This window comes from Podospora bellae-mahoneyi (genome assembly GCF_035222275.1).
Source record: "Podospora bellae-mahoneyi strain CBS 112042 chromosome 1 map unlocalized CBS112042p_1, whole genome shotgun sequence".
Classification (NCBI taxonomy): domain Eukaryota; kingdom Fungi; phylum Ascomycota; class Sordariomycetes; order Sordariales; family Podosporaceae; genus Podospora; species Podospora bellae-mahoneyi.
In genome coordinates this window covers 5,287,604-5,313,693 of record NW_026946359.1, presented here as the reverse complement: position 1 = coordinate 5,313,693, position 26,090 = coordinate 5,287,604, and the positions used below count along the sequence as shown (strand labels likewise).

The following is a 26,090-nucleotide window of genomic DNA, read 5'->3' as shown; positions in this document are numbered from 1 at the left end:
CACATTGTTACTGTCAAAGGCATCTCTGTTGAATATGCCCCGAACCCCTTGAATCTTCCTTTATGTACCCGTTTTCATGTGTTTCCCACATCCTGCCCGTCTCCCTTCCTTGTTACCTCCCCTTCCCCTCCTTAATGATAATCTCCGCCGCCTTCTCCGCAATCCCATACACCACCGTTTGCGGATGCGCCGATATCTGGACCGGAATCACACTCGCGTCCACAACCCTCAGGTTCTCTGTTCCATACACCACCAGCTTCGGATCCACCACCCCACCGTCCTTCTTCGGCAGCATCGCCGCAGTGCACATGGGATGAAAAATGATCCCCATATTCCGCAACAAATACGCCCTCCACTCAGCATCCGTCTTGACCGCATCCAGCCCGGGTTCATATTCGCTCACCACCACCGACTTGAGCGGCTCCGTCTGGAAGATCTCCCTCGCAAACTTCAACGCGTGAATCAATCCCTGGATGTCATATTCGTTGTTGAGAAACTTTGGATCAATAATTGGGCTCCCAAGGGTGGCGTTGGCAGGGTCGATATGCACGCTCCCTGTTGCGAGGGGGTGCATGAGGCCGACGATGATGGCCATAAAGCCTTTTCCATTCAAGGGGGATCCAACAGGGGGGTATCCCTTACTGCCAAAATACCGAGAGGTAAAGATCATCTCGATTTGGGGGATCTTGGGGTCGGAAAGCTGCTCTAGCTTCCACTTGTGGCCAACATCTTTCGACCCAGCGAGAACAGAGCGGGCCAGGGCGACCTGGGCGTTGTCAGAACCACCAATGATCTGCTTCCAGTTGGCGAACAGTATTGAAAAGCGAGCGTCGTCGAACCAAGAGGACAGGTTGTTGAGGCGGCGGTTCCATTGTTCTTCTCTGTAAGTTGAGTTATAGTTGACTCGGTCACCGGTAATGAAGTCGTCTCGAACTTGATAGCTGATCGACACCAGGAGGTGCTCTTGATAGTTCTCCCCAACTCCAGGGAGGTCGATGAGCTGTTTGATTTTGGCGGCTTTGAGAATGTCACTCCCGCCAATACCTGACAACTCGAGAAGGTTTGGCGACTGTATAGATCCCGCAGACAAGATAACCTCCTTGCGGGTTGTGATGACGGTCCCGTCAGTAAGGGTAACACCAGTTGCCCGCTGAAGCTTGCCGCTTTTCTTCAAGTTGACCTTGGCGACGCGAGTTTCGGTCAAGACCACCAGGTTTGATTTTGCCTTGGGAAGATACTCATTCGCGCTGTAGGACCGGTTGTAGGACGTCGGGTTCACATTGGTAGGCTGGTACCCGATGCCGATGGGATTCCCCTGGATCGAGTCCGAGTTCAGCGTGATACCATGGAGACTCGAAACTGTGGGGGCAACAGTATTCAGGAAAGGCGCCTGCTGTCGATTGTACAGCGCATATATCGGACCCTTGGTCCCTGAGCCAGGCGGTCCACCCACAAACGTCTCGGCCTTCTCCATAGCCGCCTCCATCTCCTTCCAGCCCCATCCCGGATTGCCCAACTCCTTCCACTTTTCAATCTCCCTCGCCGCCGGACGGTCCCATGTGAGCAAGTTCAGGGCGGACGAGCCACCAAGTACTTTACCACGGGGGTTGAAAACAACCCGATTGTTCAAGGCTTTCTGGGGCACAGTCGGAAAGTACCAGTCATACTTTCCTCCGATCGTGCTCCCTTTCAAACCAGGAACGTTGATGCCATCCTCATGCAGGCCAGAAGGCCCAGCCTCGATAACAACTATTTTGGCATTGGGCAAACCAAGACTCAACCTAGTAGCAAGAGCAAGGCCCGCCGTACCACCTCCCACAATAACCTGTCATAAATCAGCCAGAGGTCTTCCAAGCAACACGGTGAAACACTCACATAATCATACGTACTACCACCCGGCGCCTGAGCTCCAACCCCCACGATACTCGCCACAAGCAGCTGAACAGAACACAGCAGCAACCTCGCCATCTTGTCCAACGAGCCTTGAAGAGCCCCGTTACACCTTTTTCATGCTCCCAAAAAGTCCGAGACTATCACTACTTATATACACCTCTCCGAAACCATCAAAATTCAACAACCCCTGCCACCCACAAATAGCCTCCCATCCACCACCACGACGCCCACCCAATAATTCCTCCCCGAGTCAGGACAATCGGTTGGCTAATATCAACCCACTGCACAGTAAGCACACACACACATAGCTCCATGCATATCGGCTTGTACCAACCCGGCAGGCAATCCCAAACCTACCTTACCTGCGCCAAGCGAATAAAACGCATAGTGCAAAGTTTGGTTGGGCGAATCGCGACAGTTCCCCTTTTGTTTTCCCGCTTTTTAAAAAAGGGTCGCTTACATGTATGTTTTTCCTTGGGCCGTTTTGTTGTTGTTCTAGCAACGCCATGCGTGATGTATATTGTGTGGCGTGGTTAGATTGGGAGAAAACCGGTATGACTTGGGTCTGGACCACCCCGGGGATCGGGGTGAAGGTATGGGCCGTGTCACGGTATGCTCTGTCATGCTTCTTCTTGACGATGAGGCCGGATGGTATGTGTGAGGTCCCAGGAGCTGTGAAGATCTTTTGCAGGTCGAGTTGGGGGTTAGAGGCGAGTCCATGATTGATAACTCGGGGGGTTGAAAACTCCGAGTTACTAACTTCTTGATGGGAATAGCTGTAATAACGCGGGCTGATTTCTAATAACTCTGTTCGACGCGGGGTATTTTTGAAAGAAATGTGTGACGCAGATTAGTGAGTGTGTGCAGTGACGTTATTGTGCGAGTGGAAGGAGCAACCATACCAGCTATACTCCCTTCCTTTTTCTCCCAAAGCTCAGCTGATCTTTTGTGCTTCTAACAGCTTATCTATGAACCAAAACAAAAGTTGAGATGAAAATCCAGTTTACCGGTTAGAGATATCATCAGCAATGTGACATTTTGCTAGTAGCATCACACAAGATATTCAACTACATGACCACATCTTCAGAAACAACCCTTACAAACCGAATATCCAACCTGGTAGCTTAAAAGCCACATGTCACCTCTAAGACCAGCACACTTCAGGTACTATCCAACTTATCCAGCTCTATAATATACTTTTCTCCAAAACCGAATCACCTACAACCAACCTAGTCCCCCCAACTTCCCTACCCAACACCACCAGACTTTTCCTTACCCCCCATATCCCAGACCCGCGCTTGATTCAGCCTACCCTTCCCACTTCCACTCCCTAACACCGTTTTATTACAACGGGGTTTGCGGAGCTCTGCGGAGCCGCCCCAAAACACCCCCCTCCACCCCCGGCCTTTACCTTCTTCTCCACAACCACCGCCAAAACCCACCGCGCCCGGCAGACAAGGCAGATCTGTCGATCACATGCTTCTGGGCAACGGTCAAACTGTGGATTCCTCCCCAAGTTAGCAAAGTCTGCCCAGTTGATGAATATCGGTACCGAGTGTTGGAACGGTTCCGAGATTGGGACATGGTATACACAATCTATCCGTCCCATCATACTCCTTGTGGCCCCGGGATCTATCCAGTATTGCAGCATGGAAAAAAGACAAAGGTGACAGATTCAAGAATTTTATTTTCCCCAAGTCCGAAATCTCTCCGTTACGTTGCTTTCCAGGCTCCCAAGGGGGGCACACACCATGCTTTGGGAACCGGAGCAAATATATAAACAAAAAAACATCCCCTGTCCCCCCCTTCCCCATCCAGTCCTCTCTCTCAACCCCACAACCCTCTCCTTTCGCCATCCCGGTCAGACTTTTTCATCTCCCGTACAATAATGGAACGCCTAATCTCCAAATGGAACAAATCCAGAAACTTTCACCACCTCCGCACACCCTTTTCCCAAACCACTTATGCCTCCATCGCAAAATTCACCTTGCTTGCTTGCTTGACCTCCGCCCATTTCCCCTCCAATGCCTTGCCTTCCTTCCTGTCCAACCCATGTCGTATATAAACCCAAATGGTCCAAAATCCAAAACAAAAAACACCAGAAAAAAAAGAACAACCTAATCGACAGGTAAAGGGTTCCAAAAGTGTGCGAAAAAAAATGATATAGTAATGACAGGCCCGCAAAAGGGGGAGTATAAGAAGGGAAATGTTCAGAAGGGTATTCGAGGAAAGAAGAGAAACAGCTGCCCAGAATAACGCCTTGCCTGTTTTCAAGCACCGTGTCCCAATCCGAGGGTTTCCAAACAAAGAAAAAGGTTTTTGTGATGTAGCGGGGAAAAAAAACAGTGCTGTGATATGAAGAGCGACTCGGAAAAATCACTGCGGTGGTCCTTGATGTGTACCTGGATGCTGTGTCGTCTGCCACCATGTCGTCCCCGACCCGTCGTCTACCATCGTCCCCACCATGCTACTCCAGTCGTCGTATAAATTGATCGGGTTAATCTGTGGCAGGAACTGTGGCTGGTGTTCTTGCGGCGATAGTTGCTGCTGCTGCTGCTGCTGCTGCTGCTGTTGTTGTTGTTGTTGTTGTTGTTGTTGCTGTGTAATATCACTCATGCTGTGCCCCTGAATGTGCGGGTGCACATGTGTAAGCGTCAAGTCGTAAAATCCTCCAGACGCCGTAGTTTCCAGTTGAATCCCCAGCAGGTTGGGAGGTTGAGGTTCCGGTGCTGCAGTAAGAAACGGGTTGTTAATCAGCTTTTGAGAAGGTAATTGTGGTGGTTGTGGCAGCGGCTGTTGTTGCGGTGTTGGTGTGCTAAACATATGAGGCTTCGAATACGATGCATCCAGTGAAGGAGCCATGCTTCGCTGCTTCTTCAAGACATGCTGTACAGAACTACTGTCGTATGCAGGTGGTGGCCCATCGGACCCCCCCGAGGGCTGCGGCGAGGACATGTGCTTGTTTGACAAAAGTGTCTGAGCTGAAGCAGAGGTCTTCAGCTTCGGGGGCTCCGAAATAGGCCGTGACGCCATGTCGGTGGGAGACATGCCGCCAGGCTGCAGTACCTCATGCCGGAATCGAATCTTCGCCTGGTCGTGGGCGAGTCGTGCAAGAAATCTCGGGTCGTCGTTACTTTCGTTAAAGAATTCGAGTAAATCCTGGAGTTTGCCGGGGCTTTCACCCTCCAGGAAGCCGGGCGCATTGCCAGTCACCTTGGCATCCCATTCCAGCATTGGCTGCTGATCGCGTGGTAAATGACCGTAGAGTGCAGCATCGAGCTCCTTCCATGCATTGCTGATCGAAGGTTGGTGAAGTAGGCCGTAGATTACGAGTGAGTGGTTCCAGTGTCCCTTGTTGCATCCATCCTCATAATGGCGGGCGACATGGTCGAAATACCGATCGCGGCTGGCAAGAAAACCTCCGCAAAATCCGCAGGCCCTGAAAACAGCACGTCAGTGGTCCGTTCTGGTCCGCTTCACTGACCAGATCGAGTGTTCAACTCTGGCCGCCATGTTGGCAGCCTTATTTGGGGGCGGGCAGCTGAGCAAGGATCGGGACAGAAATCCTGCTGCTTACCCCACCTTCACAAACATTGAAGGCGCAGAAATAAGAAAGCAAAATGAAGGGCGGAACTTACCATGCTGTTTTGCGCTGTGTGTAGCGCACCACCCGATCCGCGTGCGGGCATGTCGTGCAGCCATGGGCGTTCTTGTGGTGCTGATTGAACGTATTGGCTCCCCAGAAGATCCGATTGCAGTTGGGACACGGATAGCGCTTATATCTCTCGTGGAACTCGTCCTCGTGTCTTTTCCAGTCAAACTTGCGCTGGAAAGCAACGTCACAAAAGGTGCACCAGTATGCGCCTTGCGGTTTGGAAGTGCCCCGGTTGTTGCTCTTTACGGGCGGCGTAGGCGGCGTGGGAAGCGGCGCAACATCGTGTCCTCCTGCTGCTTGAGACGAGACGGAGCTCATGGTGGTTGCCGTCGATAGTATGCTGGCCCTCCCGGAAGCTGATGACTGCGAGCTCGAGGTAGTCGATATCGACAGCCGTGTGCCATGATGGTAACCAAAGTTGTGCTGCATCATTTTCCCCGGAATGATTGGCTGGTTCACCTGCGACGGCAACTGTGGTGAAGGAAGCGCCTGTTGCTGCTGTAATTGTGGGTGTGGCTGTTGCTGTTGTTGCTGTTGGTGGAGCTGCTGTTGCGATTGTTGAGAGTAGCCGCCCATCTCCATCCCCACAGGCGCCACGGTGGTGGCTCCAGTCCCAGTTGATGACCCTATTCTCACGTTAACACTCGCAATCAACCGCCAACTTGGCGCGCCAACATACCATCGCCATAGTTTTCCAGAAGAGCCCGCAAAAGAGCCTCGCGGGGTAATCCACAGTCGGTCAGGGCTTGGACGTGAAGACGAGCCGCGGCCAAGGTGTCGGCGGCCGGTTCCCCAAACGGATCCATCAAGAAAGATGATCAGATGAAAAAGCTGTAGCTAAGGCAGGAATTGAAACGTAAGGAAATAACTGAGCTCAGAAGGCAAGGAAAACAATTCGAATTGAAGACGCGTAAAGGTAAACGTGGGAAGAAGAGAAGCGGCCGGTCTACCAGGCCGTCATGGCAGCTGCCAATTGCAAGATTTCGCGAAAAGGAGGAAAAAAAAGGTGATCAAGCCGACAAGGCGCGCGTGCCTGGCGGGAGACTGGAGGATATAATACGAGGAGGGGACGAGCTTCGAGCTCTTGTCTTGTGTTGATAGGAATAGGGAAATCGGATGGTGCAACTCTAACCAACAAGACAGGGACCAGGGGGGTGGAATTGGTCTGGGCGGAGGCACCGACGCATCGGGGGAGCAACAAAATGGAAGCAAGAAGGGGGAAAAAATAACACTGTGAGAACAAGCAATGGCAACCACGTCAGTCAAGCAGCAAAAAGGACACCTCGAGCAGGCACTGGGCCGCACACCTGGCAGCGAAAAAAGAGACAAACAGGACAGGGTGCGGGAGATCGTAGGGCAGGTGCTCGCCCAAGCTTCTTCAGCAAAGACAAGCCTTTCTGATTGGGGAAGCGTTTGGAGGGGCTGACCACCTGAAACGACCCCTGGAGGCAACACCGCACCATGGAAGCTGCTGGTTCTGGCGTTTCGAAACACCAAGCCTGCAGCCTGTCATCCAATCACCAGGCGTGTGGGGATGTTGGCTCCCCTCGTCCATTGTTTGCCCCTCAGGCCTCGCTTCCCCTCGACGACGACACTTATTAGAAGGGGTTGCGAAGGGTTGTCCCGAGAGTCTCATATCTCTCCACACATCCATCCCATCATCACGCCCAGCATCGAGAACCTGCTGTCCCCCCTCAAGACTCAAAGAGATTTTCATCAGACCCCAGACACCACGTGTAGGCAGGGGGGACTAAGGGGCTGCTAATGTGGGTGTAATAACGACAACGTTGCGGGCCCCTCCGGTGCCACCAAGCCTGGGCCCGATATCGTGGAAGAAGAAAAGAATGAAACCCGATCAACTTGGACCGGCTTGTGCATTGCCTTACCTCTAGACTTAAGCCACCTCCGAGCCAGCAGCTTCCTATTGCGTGTTGACTCGGACAAGCTGCATCCGCCTCTTCTCTCCGTATCAACTGTGAGCCGTGCCCCATCAGCGGGTGGTGTTTCGGGGAGCGAAAGACGACTGGGTAACATCACCGAGCCTGCCGTGCCAGCCCCAACCTTCCACCCGAAAGGAAGCGGGGAACGGGAGAGAAGGGAACCATTATTTGCGGCTCTTAGGACTCCTGGGAATGGGTATGGACGGATCCACAGTAAAGACGGGAGAGGGACAGGCGATGTCTTGTTTCTCATATTTTGTTATTAGTGTATATCGGGGTATCTTGCCGTAAGCCAAACGCTGTGCCATCCGGACATTTTGCCTTGAACGCCGCACAGCAATGACAACCGATGCTTCAAAAATCCCACACAAGTTCCACAAGTCACGTCTGGACCATCCCATTTCAGTTGTTTGGACACACTGATCTCAAGCTCAAGAGGCCTTGTGACCTATGACTTATCAGCAAAGTCACGGGTGTGCTGTTACAGCAGCTCGAAGCCTGCCTCCTCCAATTCCTTCCCGCTGGCCAACATCGGACGGCCTTGCATTGGAAAGGGCCAGAACAGAGGATTCTCCATGCTACTGGATATATTCTCGGCGCCCGCCGGTTTGCCCTCTTGTCCCTTCCCTGTTCCGGGTGCCGTTCCGTCGCCTTCGCCCCACGTGCAGTTGAAGTCAGACTTGGCGAAGTTGGGGGCAAAAAAGTTGAGGCTGCTTGTTGATGGGCGAGTTGCTGAATCGATCATCTCTGGTTCCGCGCTCACGTTCGCTTCCCCTTTAGCAACTTGTATGTCCACATTGATGTCCCACTTTTTGGCAAGAAACCGGAGAATGTTGAGAGCTTGTTCTGCAAAATGATGACATGGTGCCATCTCTGTCAAGTCAGCAATACCGCGGCTGAGCGCATCAGCAACACCGGGATCTATTTGTGCCGCTCTCTTGAGAGACTGGGTAAGATCGCCACCGGTCTTAGGGGCCATGTTTCTCTCCTCTGACCGTGCCGCTCCAATGGCAAGATGCATGATTGCCGAGGTAAGTACAAAGTAGGGAACAAATGACGGTGTTCGTCTCAGCGTGTACAGCTGCGAGTATGAGCGCAGAAGGCCAGAAATGGCGTCTGATGCTTGGGAGCACACGTCCCGGGGAGAGACCCCCGAGCCAATGATACGAAGCCTGATCAATGGCCGGAACAGAAGTAGAATGGCAAAATGGTAGTACATGCTGCCAAACAGAACAGTATGAGCAAGAATCCAAAAGTTAACGCAAAAGACCAACAAGAAAACGTACTGGGCAAACAAGACCGCCGGGGTGAAGTTGTGGCCCAGGCGGAGAACCTCCGGTATTCGATCGTACCAGTCCAAATACTGCGTGTAAATAGCAAGCAGGTCTTTGCTGGTGAGTGGCCGCCCAGGGGAATGCATAATGTACAGGGATTGGTGAACAAGCTCACTGAGCTCACAGAAACATTTGTAGACCGACCGTACATTCGAGGGCTGCTCACACGACCTCTCGAGCGGTGTGCCTGATGTTGAGTTTAGCCTTCCATCGGTTGTTGGTGGTCCGGGTATGGTGATCCCCTTACCATCATCTGTATAGGGAATCCACAGAGAGGCCTCAATGTCGTCTATAATCGCGGGTTTTGGCGGGAGCCGTGGAAAGCAGGAGCATTGAGGCAGAGTTCCAGTCGCCAAAGACCATGCGCTAAATGTGACGTTAGTTTTCCTAAAGGGGTGAAAAGCAAAACAACAAGTGGAAATGATTTCTTACTGGTCCAGGGCAAAGGCCCCCCAGAATGTGGCTGCTTGGACAGCAGCTAGGTCGTCATCTTTGCCGTCGTCTTCCACACGATGAAGCCCCATCTCAATAGCCAGACGAATGCTCTGGCCAGCGTAATACCAACTTTCCGAGTCCCTGCCGCAGCTGGCCTCTCTGATGGACATTATTCCAAGGGCCTGGATGGTCGTTAAACTGTGGTGGTCAGTTTCCAGATGAAAAAGGCGCTGACACTCTTTGAAGAAGTGATCTCCAGATGTGTGGGGATCATCTGGGTTGGACCGAGTGTTTGGTTTGCTCGAGAATCTGCACCCAAGTGCAAGCAGCGCATTCACAAGAATGGAGGAACAGAATCTTGGCCGGCCGTCGGTGAAATCTCGCAGAAAATGCTCCTTGCTCAGTGACGCAAAGGTGGGATATTCCCAGCAAAAGTACAGCGCCAGAAGATGCTGAACAAGGGCTGGGTCTGATGTTATATTGGTCCATGTTGCCGTCGGGACCCGTATCCCTTCAAAGCCGGGAATCAAGACGCTATCCAGTCCCCGAAATCGAGCAGGATTAGGAGGAGTGCCCTGGCTTTCAATCCACGACCCTACTCGGGAGTGGTGAGGCGGTCGAATTGTATCCGAAGAGCTCCAGTTCATTATGTCTGGGGTCGAATCACTGCGGGTAGTGTGGCTTTGGGTTGAAAAATGACCGCCCCAAGGACTCTGGTGGTCTACAGGCTGAGTGCTATACGGGGCATGGCTGGACACCGGGCTAACAGCATGGTACGCGGAAGATAACGGCATGTAACCGGTCGACGGTCCAGCAGGAAACCCAGTCAGTCCGCGCGGAGGCACGCTGCCGTAGCCAACGCCCGCAGAGCCCATGATGCGGCTGATGGGAGGAAGCGCGCCAGCCCCTTGCTGCGAGTGAAGACTATGCAGCCATTCGGACACGTCTTCCACACTTTGGCCATTTCGCAGCCGCTTGAGAACATCTTCCCAATGGTCGCTTCGGGTGAGAGCCGTGAAGACCTTGTCGTTGCAGCGCTGCGCCTTCCGGAGCTGTTCTATTTCGTTTCGAAGGTTTTCCTTGGACTGTCGGACCGGGATTTCATATATACACTCCACGTCCTTCTGAGTTTTACATCGACCGCATGGTCTCTGCCCGTCGCACTAGGTGGTGACATCAACAGTCAGCTTAGGGGCCAGGACCTATAGGACGACGATTGTCAGTTGGAAGCACAAACCTTTGCACGCTTCTTGCGACATTCGGTGCAAGCATTCGGTGTCACAACCCCAAGACCTCTCCTCCTCTTGGACACGCCGGAGTGCTGAGAAGCAGGACCAACCGCCGAGACAGACGATGGAGTAGCAGCCGACGACGAACTATGGGCTGGCGCAGGGTTGGTCCCACCGGGCGTGGGCGGTGGCAGCGAGGGCCCGGGGTGACCGCCGTCCGGGTCTTCGTCCATTGGATCCATGGCGACCGTCGTCTATGATCGTTGTCTCTCCGCCTCACGGAGCCAGCAAGGTAATATCTGGAAACGCTACGGTAATGTGCGCCAACATGCTTAACAACAGGGAACACTAGTTGTACAGATTCCGAGTGGCGGGCTCAGAGCTCTTGGACCATCGGACTGTGCAAGAGCGCGTCAAATGTGGACTGATGACTCGTACTCCTTCCAAGTTGCTATCGTATGGGTTGAGGGCTGTCCGGACAGGTCTGCGTCGTGAAGGAATCCCGTACGTGCTGGAATTGGAGGTGCGAGAGAGAATGTGAAGACGACATGTGGGAATACTCATGCCGGATAGGCCAGTTGGGGCAGTTCGAAGGGCTGGGTGGCTATGGGACGCCTCGTGGGGAAAATATAGAGAAGGGGAGTCGAAAGCCAAACTCAAACGACACGCAATGCGCGCTCGGGCTTGCCTGGGGCTCCTTGCAGTGCTGCGTCTTGTATGATGACAATTTGGGCAGCTCGACGACCGCGTCCTTAAGAAACCGGCTGGCAAAGAGCTTGGATGGATCATGGTCGAAAAACCAGAACAATTAAAGGTCCAACCTTGAAAAGCGGCCCCACACCCCAGGGAGCTAGGACCACCATCCCACATACATGTGGGGGTGACTATATCTTCTGTTAGGATCAACGTAGAGATGAAAGAGGTTTCTTGTATTATGATATCTACAGTGGCATACATGGCAATGATAGACCAATGCTGCCTCTGCATAGATTATTTATATCCAAGTATACACCATATCCAAATTACATAGCAATTGGCACGGCGGTTACGGTAAGATATCTGGTCGAAGCAAGTCGTCCTGTTGCAGCCAGTCAGCGTCTGGAGTGACCTCAAAGCGACGCTGCATGTCAAAATGAACCGCCCCTTTTTCTTGAAAATCGGTGATTAGCTGTCTTGCTTCCAGGTTCGCTGCTACATTCCGGAAACAGAACGGGGTTCGAGAAGAGAAATGCACACTGGAATTACTAGCTCTGAAATATTGGTAAGAACTGCGCCTCAACGTCTCAAATCTTCCCGAATAGTAAGATGTCAAATCTAGGCTTTCGATTTTGTGTGTAAGTGACGTTATGGGCAATCGTCATTTCAACGTCAATCTACCAATCGGGGTGCCAGCGAGTCTCGGCCCGCTGTGGGACCTTCAACTTGGCATCATGTCAGCTCCCAGAATGGTGGGGATTAGTACACACCCATCGACTTGAAGCTAGACTTCAAGCTTTCAGAGTGCTGGTAGAGCGGGCGCAAAAATCTGGAACTTCATAAGGACGGATATAGTCTCGACTAAGAAGCCTAGGAGGCGTGGATAGAGGCCGCATCCGGAGCCAGCATCCGAGCACAATGACTTGTCATAGAAGTGCATTGTATAAGGGACAGAATGAAATTATGTCGAATACCCTCACTAGAGCACGCCTGCTCAACGCCAACGTAACCAGTCCAACCAACCCACATACCAAGCCGACTCCGTGCTCCCAAAGTGCCTATGAAAGCAGAATAAGATGAGAACAAGAAAAGAATAAGTACATGCAGTGACACGGTCGTGGCAGCAATTGCCAGCACTTGTCAGAAACTCGATGGCGAAAATAAACAAAAGAAACCGGTGTGTTGTTCGTTCAGTAGTTCTTGCTGGGGCTTCTTTGTCTGAAACCCTTGGACGGACTTCTGTCTCTTTCTCGCTCCCTATCTCGATACTCTTTGCTGGGACTCCTCCTCATTGACGGGGTTTGTGGCGGCATGATGGCTCTCATCATCGGGGTGCTATCGGTCTCTGTCTCTGTTTCTTCGCTGAGAAGTTGTTTCCGTACACTCTTGGGTGTCATACCGACAGGCGCCCAGAAAAAGCCATCCGACGAGACTGGAAGCATCGGAGCCATAGCTGGAGGTGACTGTAGTGGGGGCGCAGGTGCCGGTGCACGGGGATGTTGGAACGAGCCAGTGTCCCGAAGACGACCAAAGCCCATGTTGGTAGCAAGAAGGGTGGCGAGGAATATTGTAAGAAGGAAGGCCTGGTACCAACATGTTAGAGCACGCGGGCCCAGCAAAGCGAAAGCAACAGAAACTTACCCAGGTCTTGTAGGATATAACGCCAACAAACTCGTTGAGGATCTCAGCTACCTTGCGGACCGAGATATTGGTGGTTGCAATGCCGTGAGGGTCCTGTTGCATGCATATTTCCCATTGGGTGCACACTGTTTCCATATAAGGTGCGCGAGTTGCCTTGGGCGAGCAAGCATTCTGGGTGAACTGCTCTGCACATTGCCTGATCTCCTGTTGCAATGCCGCTATAGCCTTGTCAGCCTCGTGCGATAAATCTGACCGCACTTGCTTGATAATTTCGAAGACAATGATGAATGCAAGGCACATGAGAAGGATATTTGCCCCAAGTTGCAACCACCTGGACAGAATAGCTGGCGCATTGGGGTTGTCGCTCAGAGTCGCGAGGAAGTTGCTCAACCAGCCTCGTTTCTTATCCTTCTTCTGTTTTGAACTCGTCACCAGCGCCTTAGAGCTCTCTGGAATATCGCTATCTGAGTCATCCAAGTCGTGGGCGAGGCGGGACCTCACACTGCCGACATCTTTGTCGCCGAAAAGCCTTTTCCTCTTCCTGACCTTATCACGAGTTGCAGATTTAGGGAGCTCCCCCTTTCCGGCAGTTCGATTCCGATCCAGGTTCCGGTTCCACATCAGTTTGATGGGTGAGGGGGTGGCAGCGGACTTCATCCCGATGTGCTCAATGTCTGGCGTGTCGGCTGGCAAAATCGAAGTGTCGGTCATAGCGGGACTTGATTCGGCGTCAGAAACTTCGGACATTGGTACATCCTCGAAGCGTTTCTGCGGTGTGGTGAACGCTGGATTCCGAAACGCGGGGCCTGATGGTTTGTTCTGTAGCTGCGGCGAAAAGAATGAGGCATGTGGGGGGGCCGGGTGGTCTTGTTTGAGTGGTGAGCTCTTGCGCACCGCGCTCGCGAATGGGTCATTGCTGACTTTGCTGAATCGTGAGACGGGTGTTTCAAATGAAGCTATGGGGAAAGGCGCGCGGTCAGTTGATGCCATCGTGTTGACGCTGAAGGGCTTGTATAAAAAGGTGAAAATTGATGTGTTGGCATGTAGCCGGCAAGGTCATTATTGTTTTGCAGGCGGGGTAGTGCGAGAGTAATGGAGGAGAACTTACAGAGGGTGAACTTTTTGGGCAGAGCTGCGAAGGGACTGGAGGGGTCAATAGCATGCTTGCGTTCTGGCTCCCAGTCCATGAGGCCTTCCGTCCCTCGGTGGTCCATGGTGCAAGATGCGGTCGCAGACAAGTGAAAACTGTTGGGCAGTAAAACAGACTTCGTGTTGTGATCGCATAAAGTTTCGGGGCAGCCGGTGGAGTGTGGAGAGATGGGCGGCGTACTCTTTTACAATGTTTCTTGGGACGGGAGGTAGAGAGCTTGATGGAGGATTGCTGTTGTCAGTGGCAACCAATACAAAAGGAAGCCTGCGAATGTAAATACTGGCAAATAAGCTGGGCTTTTCTGGAACGGCCCACATCAGGTCAGCCCTGGCCTGTTCCGTCTCCACCTCCAGCTGTGTCTTTCAACCGCGAAGGCTGTTCGTTATCCAGGTCCACGCCAAGGCTTACACCCACCAATCAAGACTCACAGTCATCTTAAAACACACGGGCCGTCTAAAATCCTCACAATGCCAAAGTCAACAGCCTTTCTTTGAGCAGATAAATCGATAGTGATCAATCTAAGTAGCGCTTTGCGCTATACGCACTTCTCTCCCAATTGCAACCGTCTTTTTACGTTTAAACCCGATAAAGTTACGACTTTTGGCTGTTGAAAGTGTGGCAAGTGTTTGATGACTTGCAAGTGGGGACCGTGGGCCTGGATAACGACCACCCCAGCGAAGTCCCACGGGAAAACTCCGGCCGACTTGCTGCACGGTTCCCTGCACCTGGCACGCCTTTCATCACGTCGGCCACTCTCAAAGTTGCCTGGCTGTCGATAAACCGTGATCAGTTCGTCCACTTTTTCCCGAATCCAAACACCATCGCCAGCGTTTCCATCGTCGCCAGATCATCTATTACAAAGGCTCTTCCTGTGGTTTTTCGAAGACTTTTTTTTTGATGCTTGACGCTTGCACCGAAAATTTGCCATCGTAAAAGTCAAACCAACCATCGAACTTTCCTTCATTCAGCCTTGCCAATTCTTGACTGCGACTTTGCGACCAACTCCTTCCACACATCTCACAATACAGCACCATGTCTGACGCTGGCTCTCCGCCCCAGGAGCACAGGGATGACGCCTCCGTGGACTCGCACGATGGCGCCGGTGATGCGGGCAATGAGTCCGATGACATTCTTTCCGAAATCGACGAAGGCGAGTTCGAGCACTATGAACCCGACATGGAGAAGAGACAGACGTCCAACATTATCATCGACGAGAATATTACCAAGGGACTTAAAGCCAGCAGAAGGAAGATCACCGACAGCGAGACCAACAAGAAACCTAAAGAAGGCCGCAGGCCAAAAAAGCGGACAAGAGGAGAGGATGATGACGACCTGGATGCGAATGACATTATCGAGGATGGTGACCGTCGACCGCGCAAGGCGCGCGCAGGTGAATCGGGCCGCCGATCAGGCAAGAAGGAGGCTCCCAGGCAAGAAGAGATTCCAGAGGAGAATCTCACACCAGAGGAGAGGCGGCGTCGGGCACTCGAGCGTGCCATGGATGCCGCTCTCAAACCCACTACCAAACGGAGACGCAAGAAGGATGATATCGTATGTTTGCTTCTTGTTGACTTGGTGACTTCAGCCCTGTCTCTGTATCTAACTCTCATGTCCAGGATCTCGAGGACGAAATCGATGAACAAATTGCCAATCTCAAAGTCGCCATGGAAAACGCCTGTGTGGCTGACAACAAAGCCCGTGAGGATGGCATTGCGGCCACCCACAAGCTTCAACTTCTCCCTCAAGTCACAGCGCTTCTCAACCGGACAGCCGTTCAAGATTCCATTCTCGACCCTGAAACCAATTTCCTCCAGGCTGTCAAATACTTCTTGGAGCCCCTGAACGACGGCAGTCTCCCCGCTTACAATATTCAGCGCGACATCTTCAACGCTCTCACCAAGCTTCCAGTCAACAAAGAGGTGCTTCTCAGCAGCGGCATTGGCAAGGTGGTTTACTTTTATACCAAAAGCAAGCGACCCGAGATTGGCATCAAGCGCATTGCAGAGCGTCTTGTGGGTGAATGGAGTCGTCCGATCCTGAAAAGGACTGATGATTACAAGAAACGCCAAATCGAGACTCGCGACTTTGACATTGCGTACGTATTCATCCAAATAGTCTGTGTCAAAACATTACTAACGTTCTGCTTAAACAGTGCGGCCAAAATGGCTCAGCGTCAAGAAACAGCGATGGGTAGCTCCCAGATTACGCTTACCCAGCGACCAGCCGGCAATAAGTCCCGGTTCGAGCTTGAGCGCGAGAGACTTCTTGCGCCCGAGACCAAGACCAACCGCGCGCAACCTGCTGGTCTGCCTACCAGCTACACTATTGCTCCACGCAGCACATACGATGGGTCGGCTCGGTCGAGCGAACACAGGCCCATTGGTGCTGGTGGCATAGAGGCGTTTAGGAAGATGACGCAGAAGAATAAGGGGAGGAAAGCTTAGGCCGAGCGTCTGAAAGAGGTTGGCAGTGGGGGTGGTGAAGGCTGCAAAGGCGCACATCTGCATTTTCAGCCTAGGTAGGTATGTGTCTACCACAGCATTCGGTGTTTTATTCCTTTTCCGCGAAGCAAATTGATAAAGTCGCGGCTGTTAGGATTTTGTGCATCATGATAATGTAAAAAAAAAAAAAAGTAAAAGCCAGAGACGGTGAAGGCAGAAGAACCACGGAAATTATAACCTGTTGGGAGTTTGGAGAAGGGTTGATCAGTCGGCGTTGCGACTTTTGAGATTGAACCGAGAGGAAATAAATAATAATGCATTTATCCATCACGTCTTTTCTGCGTATCATGTGTGTGTGTGTGTGTGGTTCTTGAGAATGCTGTCTTTTTGTTGCTTACATGTTAGGGAAGCTTTGAGAAGTGTCCATCTCGAGGGTAGCTTCGCGTCACTTGTTCAGCGCGAGAGGGCATTTGCTGTCTTTTCTGGGTAGGCTCGTCGACGACATGCTGCTGTGGTTTGTGGGTGATATAGAAGCTCTGTTAATGGTGGTCTTTTTGCCTTCAACTTCACCAGGATCTAGGTAGGGTAGCACTTAAACATCTCGGTGTTTACTCCATCTCATATCCCCCACGCAAAAACAAAAATCGTTAATTTTGTTATACTCCCTCTCCCTCTCCTCACCTCGCAAAACATACAAACCTCCTTTTGCTACAACAAACCCCAAAAAAAAAAAATCCCAGTGTATATATATAAACTCCAGATAGACAAACACCACAGAATCAAAACCCTTCTTTCTGCATGTTGTATAAGGTAAGTAGTGTCTCAAAAACAGGGTCGTCATCTCTTCAATATAAACCGTTCTCTCATCTATCTAAACCCGCCCCGTCACCCTCCTTTCTTTCCCCTCCCTCCCTTCTTAACCAAAACAACAACAAGGCAACAAGGTATAAAACATCCCAAAACGAACGATTCATTTTTTGCCCTGCATGCATGCGCTTTGCTTGCCTTAGATCATCAACCGCAGAACCCATCATGACATGGAAGGAAGGGAGAGCACAGCAAAAAATAAAGACAAGAACAAAAAAGAAAACAAAAATAGTCTCAGAATCGCAAACAGAATTTCGCTGGAGTTTAAGGCCAAAAAACAACATCAAAAAAACAACAACATGACAGAATACACAGCCACAACCCCAGCCCCAACCACAACCCACCCCAGAGACAGAGAGAGAACATCGAGACTGATTTTTTCTTCAAATCCCGCTTGACAAAACCACATCCCCCCCGCCCCAAACCCCATTTGGCTCCTTTGTATACTTATCCTCATGTATATCGACCACATCATTGTTCCCGCAACAAAAAAAAACAGCCCTGGTCATTATCGTCTTCTCGAGTGCTACCCAAAATCCGGCTCTACCGCTTTCTTACTTCCGTCGCCCAACCCTCTATTCCCTCTCCTCTGCTGCCAACCTCGACCCCCTCAATCTTGATCCCCTTCATCCCCGGTGTGTCCTCCAACCAGGGGTGGCTCGCCATCCCGCCAGCATTTGCTCTCTTTTCCGGCGTGAGTTCCAGCAGCGGGGTTAAAAAGTCGGCAATCTTCTTCGCGTCCTCTTCCTTAAAGTGATACTTCTCCTTGAGTACGTCTGGAAGAGCCCAGTGGCGTAGCCTGTGGATGTTGCGGAGCTCACCGCGCCTATTGAAGATCTCCTGTGACCACTTGCCCGAAAGGCACAGCGACTTGGGGAACTGGCCTAAAAGTTCAATAATCTGAGCGATATGGTCATCGTCCTTTCCATATTTGGTTCCCGACTGGGGATCAAATAGATAATCGCCCGTAATAAGCTCAAAGACCTGGTATAACCGTCAGTATGCTTTCACCATAACACATGATACAGCACTCTTAACATACCATGGCCGCCATACTCCAGACATCTGTGCTAGCCCCCCACTTGGCGCCCAGAATGACTTCTGGGGATCGATATTGGCGAGTCTGGATGTCATTGGTGAAGTGGTGATTGACCCAGCACGCATTGCCTAGATCCGCAATCTTGACACTAATAATGTCATATTGCATATCATCGGCCTTGCGCTTTTCACCTGCCGTTGACAGAGGCGTGGCTTTGTCCAACGAGATACCCGAGACTTCCTTAGTCAAGATATCAGCGGTTTTCTCTCGTTGGCCCTGCCTGTCCTCTCCGGTTTCCTTGTCCCGTTTAGGAGATGGCTCCTTTGATTTTGAGTCGGCTGCGTCATGGTTAGTGATTGGCGTGAATAACTGAGGTTCAACGAGTGCTTGTGCTCACCATCATGAAGCATTTGGCCAAGGCTTGGCGCCCCAGGCGAGGGGAAAATCGAACCGCGATCGAAACTAGCGTTCAGCGGCGAGGGTAAAGGCTGGCTGCCAGTAATAAGCGTCCTACGCCTCCGACGTCCATTCCTGTTGTTCTCCTTCTCGCCGGCGTCGGAGCTGACCACCTTTTGAACAATCTTCTCCACGTCCCCAATCTCAATCAAGACATTTTCGGGCTTCAAGTCGGTATGGATGATGCCGCATTCCCGGTGCAGGTAGTCGAGTCCCAAGAGAACTTGTTTAGTGATCTGCTTGACGAGTGGCATTGGGATGCCCCGGTGATTCCACTTCTTGATCAAACCAAGCAAGTTTTCGCCCAGCACCTCGAACACCATGCACACATGGGTACCGTTTGGCCCCTTGTGCTCGAACGAGTCCAGCAGACTAACGACATGTTTGCGACCTGGATGGTTTGGGTTCGCTTGGACGATCTTGTTGAGAAGCTTGATCTCGTCGATGGCTGTCTCGGTGTAGTGGGCGGCAGATCTGACGACTTTGAGAGCGACGTGTTTGCCGGTAGTGGTGTCTCTTGATAGCCATACGGTCGAGAAGTGACCCCATCCTAGCTTGCGCACCACAATGTATTTCCCATCCTTGAACGACTCCCCAACCGTGACGGGATGGTAGCCTCCTTTGCAGTAATCTTCGGAGTCTTCTTCATCCGCCGTGTTCTCGGCGGGGTCCTCCGGGGAGGAGACTGACGTGGGCGAACCCGACATTGCTGAAGCTAAATGAGCAGCCCTGTAGTGAGAGACGTGTAAGCAGAGGGTCTACATGCCATGACAGCATCAACATGAACGGCAAGAAGCAATCGCGCAATCTCAAAGAAGGGTTGCGCAGCGCAGCAGAGCAGCAAAGGCAGGTGGCGGGGTCGGGCGGGCACGCTGGCTGGGCGCGGGTCTGTTTGTGCACAGGTGCCGAACTTTCGGCGGCCCGATAATGGGGAAGGCGGGCTTTGTTACAAAAGGAAAAAGCGGGGACCTTGTCTTTAGCATCGTTTTCATCTCGAGGAGCGTTGGGCAAGGCGAGCGCTAGTGGAGACTGTCAAAATATCGGAGGCGTGCTGGTTGGTGTTGATACAGATTGACGACAACGGCAGCAGTTCGTCTGGCGGGCGGGTGGGAAAGGGAGTCGGAAGGCGGTAAGAGGGGGGTCGGAGGATGGTGCGACGATACAAGACCTGTTTGCAGCTCACTAGAGCCACACACAGCACAACAAAATATTCGCGGGTCCCGTCCGTCCCTCGTCACCTACCTACCCTGGGAGCTCCCGCCCACTCACCATGCGCCGCCCGCTTGTTCTGCGTGATGTCGCAGCGCCCAACGCATGGACGCTGTTACTGCTGCGCTTTCCCCTCTGCGACCCGCCTTGCCCGCACCCCGCCATCTCTAGACTCGCTGGGCGCAGCAGCCTGAACATCGACAGCACCCCATCCTCGGGCCATCGTCCCCGCCACCATCCAGTTCCCAGCAGGGCGCCGGCATCATCTCCCGGTCGGGATGAAAAAACAAGAACAAGCAGAAAGCAATAGCCTGGGAGAAAATAAAATGCACGTACCCGGGTCCTTCAGTGGTGATGATGGGCTTCAGTCCGTCCTTCTTCCTCTTCTTGTTGAGCGCAGAGCTGCCGTTAGCGGCCGCAACATTCGCAGCAGTCGCAGCTGATGATGGCCTTTGCGCCGTAGCGTCCTTCGGTTGTTGTGATGATCCGTTCATTGTGTGGAATCGCGAAGCTCCCACTCGATAGCCAAGCCAAATAGTAGGCAAGAGGGTCGGTCGTTGGGCTGGCGGTTGGTTGGCACGGCAATGCTATTGCCTTGGGAGAATCAGAGGGTATTCGGGAGTTGAAGAGGGCCCCGATGATTTCAATACAGAAAGGATGTCGAATGTCTGTCTAAGAATGCCCTCTAGTTAGCTCTTTGCTGCCCAGAAGATTGGGTCATGAGAGGTTAATATGTATGAAAAGTGATCCAACATCAGCGAGCGGGTGGTCCGGTAGGGAGAGAGAAGCTCAGGTGGCTAGGTCGCGGCAGAAAGCTGGATGCGCTTCTGACTGGTCTCTCGCCGGTCGGCTGGCTGGCGATGGGGGAAAGATGGTGGATGCTCATCGGCGGAGCAAGCGACCATATGCCTCACAGCGCGGAAAAATGCAACCCCTCCCAGCAGCAGCAGCAGCAGCAGTGTCTCAATCCCAGCGCAAATCGAGGGTGAACCAACCTCATCAGCACAAGACCAGCACCTAGTCGATAGATTAGTGCGGTTTTGCGGCTGGAACGCGACAGCTCTAGTCGAGGTGTTTGTTGCGTGTCTGTATGATTGTCGATGGCGGCGGGCTGGTTTCGGGCGCGGGGCCGGGTTGGATTGAGCCGGGTTGGATTGAGGCGGGCTGACAGGGCAATGGGTCATCGGGGGAGGGGAGGCTTGGAATGAGGGGCAATTCGGGGCTGGTGGGCATACCTTTTTTCAAGGCTCAGGGTGCAGACATAAGAAATTGATGGAAACCTACTCTAGACGAAAGGATGGGCTCCAGTGTGTGGTAAAAATCCTGATTAGGACGTCATCGACGGGAAAACGGTGCCTCGGGTTGTGTATGCCGTGCGCGCGCTGCTGCACTGTGATGTAGGTTTGCGATGGAGGATACCCTGATGTGATGGCTGGCCCAGAAAACTCAACAAGAGTCCAGTTGGTGGTGGCCCTGACAGTCGGGTAGATGGTGGAGCAGTCCCTGGAGCAAATGAATAATTGGTTGGTGCTCAGAATAAGTTCCTTGGATGACGATTCTTGAGAGCAGAGTTGAGCAAACAAGAGCAACATGAAGCGAGTCTTTGAGCTGAGGTGTTTCGGGTAGGGAATGGAAACTGGAAGCACCCCTTGACCGAGGAATCTTGGGAGGCTGACAGACCTGGAAACCCCTCGATTGCGTCTGGCAACTGGATGCGAACTTGCGATCGGTGCGATTGAGAAAACTTGGCACGAGCTCACTGCCGCCAACTTGAAACTTTCCTTCTGGGCCAGTTGTTCCGGCAACGTGATACCTTCGCACACCCTTTTCCAGCTCCTAAGCAACTCTCACTTTTGACACAGGTCACGTTAATTATCATAATATCGGCCAACTGCGCAACTGGAGACTTTTGGAACAGTTTGGAGTTCTTATCGATGGGAACCTTGCCTTCTTTGACATCATAGCCAGGCTTGTGCCTGAACAGGGATTGCAGATAGTGGAGAAGCTCGTGGCAGTTGATGTCGGCCATCCAAGAGGTGAGTTTGTAGCGAGTTTTCTTATCTCGTCAGTTTCTCGGTCCAGATCAAACGACTGTACGAAATACCTATGTGGTGTTCGCCATCTTCAAGAACGAAGTGTTTGTGCAGCCAAACGACCCCCATTTATCCGTCTGAGGTATATGTATGCTGCTACCCCTTGCCAAGGCTCGATTATGTGCAGGTACAGTTACACTAAGACGATCCAACTCTTCCAAACCAGTCCATGGACAATCCATATCGTCACATCACTTGTCCATTTTCCTGAGTGGCTCGCCAGATGTCGGAAGAGTCCTTGGCACTTCGGTTTGTAATTGTCTTTGATGCCGGAAAAACTAGAATGGCCGAGTGAGTGTCTCGCTGTATATTGGAGCAGAGATATTGGAAGGATAGATACCTACCTGGATTCTTCATGTCTCTTCGTGTGTGTATTGGTGTGGTGGCGGATCAAGTGAGAAGTGATGAGACTAATGCACAATCATAATCATTGTGCAGAAGGTTGGTCAGGCGCTACCCTCAATTCCCCAGTGAAAGGTTTGCTAGTGATTGATGATCTCTTCAGGGAAACCAGCCACCAGCCAACCACCAACCAGCCACTGTTGTACAAAGTTTTACTCATTTTCGAAGTCTTGAGGTGGCAGTTCCATGATTGCTTCTACCCAGCAAAAAGATGTCAGAGAAGCCTTTCGCCCTTCTCCAGACCCATTGTGTTGTTCGAAACATGGAGCCACGATTGGCCCATGAAGCTTAAATTGACTTAGCTTCTAGGCTTGGGAATCTCGTCGCTTGGCTGCTCCTAAAAGCCCCCTATAGAATCTCACAAACCCTTCGGTTACAGCTAGCTTGTCAATATGTCTTAGGATTTCCGGTAAGGCTCTCTTGGAAGCCAGAGATGGTGTCCTATGATTGCCTGGTAGCGAGTTGCCGCATGAATAAATTTGAAGATAGTGCTGCAAGATCGATCGCTTCTAGCTTTTTGTGGAGGTGCCATTTCGCTTGGGTCACCTATTGTTTTGGACCTCATAACCCTTCCGGTGTGATTCAAGCTTGCACGACAAGAATAGATCAGATATCATCTTCAAAGCGTGGGCATCTTGAGATGATGAACGTTGTCCGAGCCCTGTACCGCGTCCGGGCTAAGGACCGTTGTTCCGTGCGGCCTCTAGAATAGGTAGCTTGTTAAGACCAGTCAACCGGAAACTCGCGAGGTCGTTACCCGAATGAAGACCATGTACCTACAGAGTAGAGTTCCTGGACTCGTCAGATCAAAAACGTGCTGTTGGTTGTGACGAGTTGCGCGCTTTGACCTCTTGATGCTGATGAGGGCTGTTCGGTGGACACGAACAAGCATTCTCCAATTTCCACCATCACCTGACTGGCCGCTTTGTGGTGTGTCTATCGATATCTTGCGCCGTATTACCAACTGCCTACCAGTCAATCGACCACCTCGCCCATCTCTCCCCAGGAACCGCAGATACTCCTGAGGTTACGCAGTGCTCACCATACGCAGCACGCAGTGGTGGTATGGAGGGTGCACTAAGAGGCACTGGACGGGGGGCGTCCTTGGCGTCCCATGTGGTTTGAAGCCTTGCTCGGTGTTCCCATGTTGATCGCTTGCGACCCAGACTGTCGGGCCGACGAAATCGACATCGCAAATGCTACGCCAGACCCTGACGACAACCCGCACCGCGCAGCAATTGCAATTGTCCCTTCTGCTGGTTGACAATGCATGTCAGCCACGGATGTGGGGTGTTCAAACTGTCACCAACCCAGCGCCCCAAGCACAAAAGATGGACCGCGGCTGCTTCCGATTTGGCATGTCGCGTGTAGGTCGTGTGGGAGGGACCCCGTTCAAGCCGGTGAGCCGCTCTAGCCCAGGTTTGTCTTCTGCAGCTGCCAGACCTCCAGTGGACCTGCAAGTGCTGGCTGGCTAGCCTGGGCAACTCGATCGCGTTTCCCTCGGAGACACCACCCACCCCTGGCAGGTACTAAATCTGGCGGTCCCCGCTTGCTTCCCCCAGATCCAGGGTCCTCCATGAACCATCCGCTCGTCATTCTGCAAAGTCGCAATTGCAACTTTCTGGAGGGATCACACAGCCACCGAGCTGGGACTGCGATGAGCTGCCAATGAGGAACGAATCACGACTACAAGACCACCACATAGATACGCGGTACTAGACAGGAGAGACGACATGATCCGGGCGATACAGAGAGACCATAGTCCATAATCGTCCCATCCACGCCCTCTCGCCGCCGGGTTTGGCTCCGGCCCGGCTAAACCTCTGGACTGCGCCTGGCTGCCGGCTTCGCAGTACACACCCGCCATGGTCACCAAGGTCCCTCTGTCAGAGAACCCAAAGGGTATCACGATTTACACAGTACTCTGGCCGCTCACGGGAGTCGCCGGAATATTCCTCGCCCTACGGATATACAGCAAAACCTTTCGACGAAGAGCACTATGGTGGGATGACTATTTCATCATCTTCTCATGGGTATGGAAATATTTTTCTTTGCCCGTCACACCGCCGTTCCATGAGCTGATTTGTGTTTGTGAAGATTATGCTCTTGTTGAGTTGCTGTACTACTTCCACCAATGTCCTCCTGGGCTTCGGTCTGCGGGCTCCCCAGATCCCGCCAGAGAACTTTTCCGTCTTCTGGATCATTAGCAATATATCCGGTTTTTCATCAGTTATCTCAGTGGCCTGCAGCAAAACCTCTTTTGCCATTACACTGTTGCGGCTGTGTGGCCCGAACACCTGGATGCGATGGACCATCTACGGGCTACTCGCCCTTCTCAACATCACCCACTACTTGAGCGCCATCTTCTTTTGGGTTTCGTGTGACCCCGTGGAGAAGACATACCGCCCGGAGATAGCGGGGGAATGCTGGCCGGTCAAGTTTACCATCAACTTTAGCATTTTTGTCGGATGTAGGCCACCACTCCTACAGAACCCCAGTCTTATTGTTCAGCCAGCGACCTAACCTGTTTATGTTTCCAGCATGTTCGGCGTTTTGTGATTTTGCGCTTGCCCTACTCCCCTGGAGACTTCTTTTGCGATATAATATGTACAACAGAGAGAAGATTGGGGTCGCCATTGCCATGTCGATGGGTATCTTTGCCGGCATCACTTGCATTGTCAAGTAAGTCTATTTCGTCACATACTGCTCTTATCTCCCACCGAGAGACTAACATCTTTCTCAGATTAACAACCGTAAAGGTTCTGGAGGAAAACGATTTTAGCTGTGAGACCGCGTTGCTTTCCCCTCCCCCCCAATAACAACAACATTGACTAACCCACATCCCGCAGACAACTCCCTTCCACTCGTCCTCTGGGGCTTCATCGAGCCTGCCTGCACCATCAAGGCAGCCTCGATCCCAATGCTGAGGCATTTGTTCAAAAACCTCCGCCACTCCAGCGATCTTGAAGACAGCGCGAGGGTGGGTACCAACCTCCATCGCTCTTCTCCTGACCGGCAGCCGTCGCCAGTGGCTGAACAGAGAAGACGTCACATGGACCTTTCGGATGATAACCGTAACGATAGGAGCATTCTCACTCTCCCAGCCCAACAGGGGCCGCCGGAGAAGAGCACGCGTACGCTCGGAGGGAGCTGCGAGAAGAGCGATTCCGACCAAGGCACTACCATATCGTCGATCACGAGCAACAAAAAGCAGGATAGGGCCATGTATGAGCTGCTGGCCAAGGCTAGGCATAAAGATTGGGTATGATAAGTGGGATATATATTGACATTTAATAGTGGGATATCAACTAGGGCATTTTAGTTTTGTGTTTATTGCAAGGGGGTATTTATGTTGTGTACGACATGGGGAAAATCTAGGATATTATTGTAATGTGTGGGAAATAGGTAATGGGAATACAGAGGGGATTTTGGCAAGCAGCTGACAGGGCTGGGACCGTTTCTGATAGTGACATTTTGGTTGACTCGGTTGGGCAGGGGGGTCGATACTGTGATATGAGAGCCATTGCTTACAGGTGTGAGGCGATCGCTGTGTTTTCTGTCTCTTTGTTGACTTGGAGACAGCAACACTTGACATCAATCATGTCAACAG

General features: G+C 52.1%; 8 protein-coding genes across 8 annotated transcripts; 2 read left to right on the top strand and 6 right to left on the bottom strand.

The window, feature by feature from the left end:
- Positions 1-82: 82 nt before the first annotated feature.
- On the bottom strand, positions 83-2,672 carry QC761_115920 (uncharacterized protein). The gene is made up of 3 exons (XM_062874861.1): positions 2,654-2,672; positions 1,876-2,575; positions 83-1,825 (listed from the first exon to the last, which is right to left on the bottom strand). The coding sequence occupies exons 2-3, from the start codon at positions 1,966-1,968 to the stop codon at positions 113-115; spliced, it is 1,806 nt and encodes a 601-aa protein (XP_062738063.1). The 5' UTR covers positions 1,969-2,575; positions 2,654-2,672; the 3' UTR covers positions 83-112.
- An 846-nt stretch (positions 2,673-3,518) lies between these two features.
- QC761_115910 (uncharacterized protein) lies at positions 3,519-6,354 on the bottom strand (the record flags this gene model as incomplete). The annotated part of the gene is made up of 3 exons (XM_062874860.1): positions 3,519-5,332; positions 5,532-6,174; positions 6,228-6,354. 3 exons carry the CDS (start codon positions 6,352-6,354, stop codon positions 4,270-4,272), a joined length of 1,833 nt encoding a protein of 610 aa, XP_062738062.1. The 3' UTR covers positions 3,519-4,269.
- Positions 6,355-7,242: 888 nt separating this feature from the next.
- QC761_0017750 (uncharacterized protein) lies at positions 7,243-7,741 on the bottom strand (the record flags this gene model as incomplete). The annotated part of the gene is made up of 2 exons (XM_062872038.1): positions 7,243-7,298; positions 7,435-7,741. 2 exons carry the CDS (start codon positions 7,739-7,741, stop codon positions 7,243-7,245), a joined length of 363 nt encoding a protein of 120 aa, XP_062738061.1.
- Positions 7,742-7,969: 228 nt separating this feature from the next.
- On the bottom strand, positions 7,970-11,280 carry QC761_115900 (uncharacterized protein; the record flags this gene model as incomplete). The annotated part of the gene is made up of 3 exons (XM_062874859.1): positions 10,495-11,280; positions 9,255-10,420; positions 7,970-9,188 (listed from the first exon to the last, which is right to left on the bottom strand). Exons 1-3 carry the CDS (start codon positions 10,726-10,728, stop codon positions 7,970-7,972), a joined length of 2,619 nt encoding a protein of 872 aa, XP_062738060.1. The 5' UTR covers positions 10,729-11,280.
- An 898-nt stretch (positions 11,281-12,178) lies between these two features.
- On the bottom strand, positions 12,179-14,277 carry QC761_115890 (uncharacterized protein). The gene is made up of 3 exons (XM_062874858.1): positions 13,932-14,277; positions 12,824-13,779; positions 12,179-12,765 (listed from the first exon to the last, which is right to left on the bottom strand). The coding sequence occupies exons 1-3, from the start codon at positions 14,035-14,037 to the stop codon at positions 12,373-12,375; spliced, it is 1,455 nt and encodes a 484-aa protein (XP_062738059.1). The 5' UTR covers positions 14,038-14,277; the 3' UTR covers positions 12,179-12,372.
- A 142-nt stretch (positions 14,278-14,419) lies between these two features.
- Positions 14,420-16,743, top strand: IWS1 (Transcription factor iws1). Its single transcript, XM_062874857.1, has 3 exons — positions 14,420-15,524; positions 15,590-16,068; positions 16,126-16,743. The coding sequence occupies exons 1-3, from the start codon at positions 15,006-15,008 to the stop codon at positions 16,415-16,417; spliced, it is 1,290 nt and encodes a 429-aa protein (XP_062738058.1). The 5' UTR covers positions 14,420-15,005; the 3' UTR covers positions 16,418-16,743.
- A 240-nt stretch (positions 16,744-16,983) lies between these two features.
- On the bottom strand, positions 16,984-22,104 carry SKY1 (serine/threonine protein kinase, CMGC). The gene is given in 7 exon segments (XM_062874856.1): positions 16,984-17,304; positions 17,319-18,265; positions 18,324-18,658; positions 18,718-19,505; positions 20,322-20,657; positions 20,981-21,114; positions 21,130-22,104. 4 exon segments carry the CDS (start codon positions 20,477-20,479, stop codon positions 17,825-17,827), a joined length of 1,722 nt encoding a protein of 573 aa, XP_062738057.1. The 5' UTR covers positions 20,480-20,657; positions 20,981-21,114; positions 21,130-22,104; the 3' UTR covers positions 16,984-17,304; positions 17,319-17,824.
- A 242-nt stretch (positions 22,105-22,346) lies between these two features.
- Positions 22,347-25,793, top strand: QC761_115860 (uncharacterized protein). Its single transcript, XM_062874855.1, is given in 6 exon segments — positions 22,347-22,519; positions 22,584-23,860; positions 23,877-24,513; positions 24,578-25,162; positions 25,224-25,264; positions 25,330-25,793. 3 exon segments carry the CDS (start codon positions 25,011-25,013, stop codon positions 25,746-25,748), a joined length of 612 nt encoding a protein of 203 aa, XP_062738056.1. The 5' UTR covers positions 22,347-22,519; positions 22,584-23,860; positions 23,877-24,513; positions 24,578-25,010; the 3' UTR covers positions 25,749-25,793.
- The last annotated feature ends 297 nt before the right edge of the window (positions 25,794-26,090 follow it).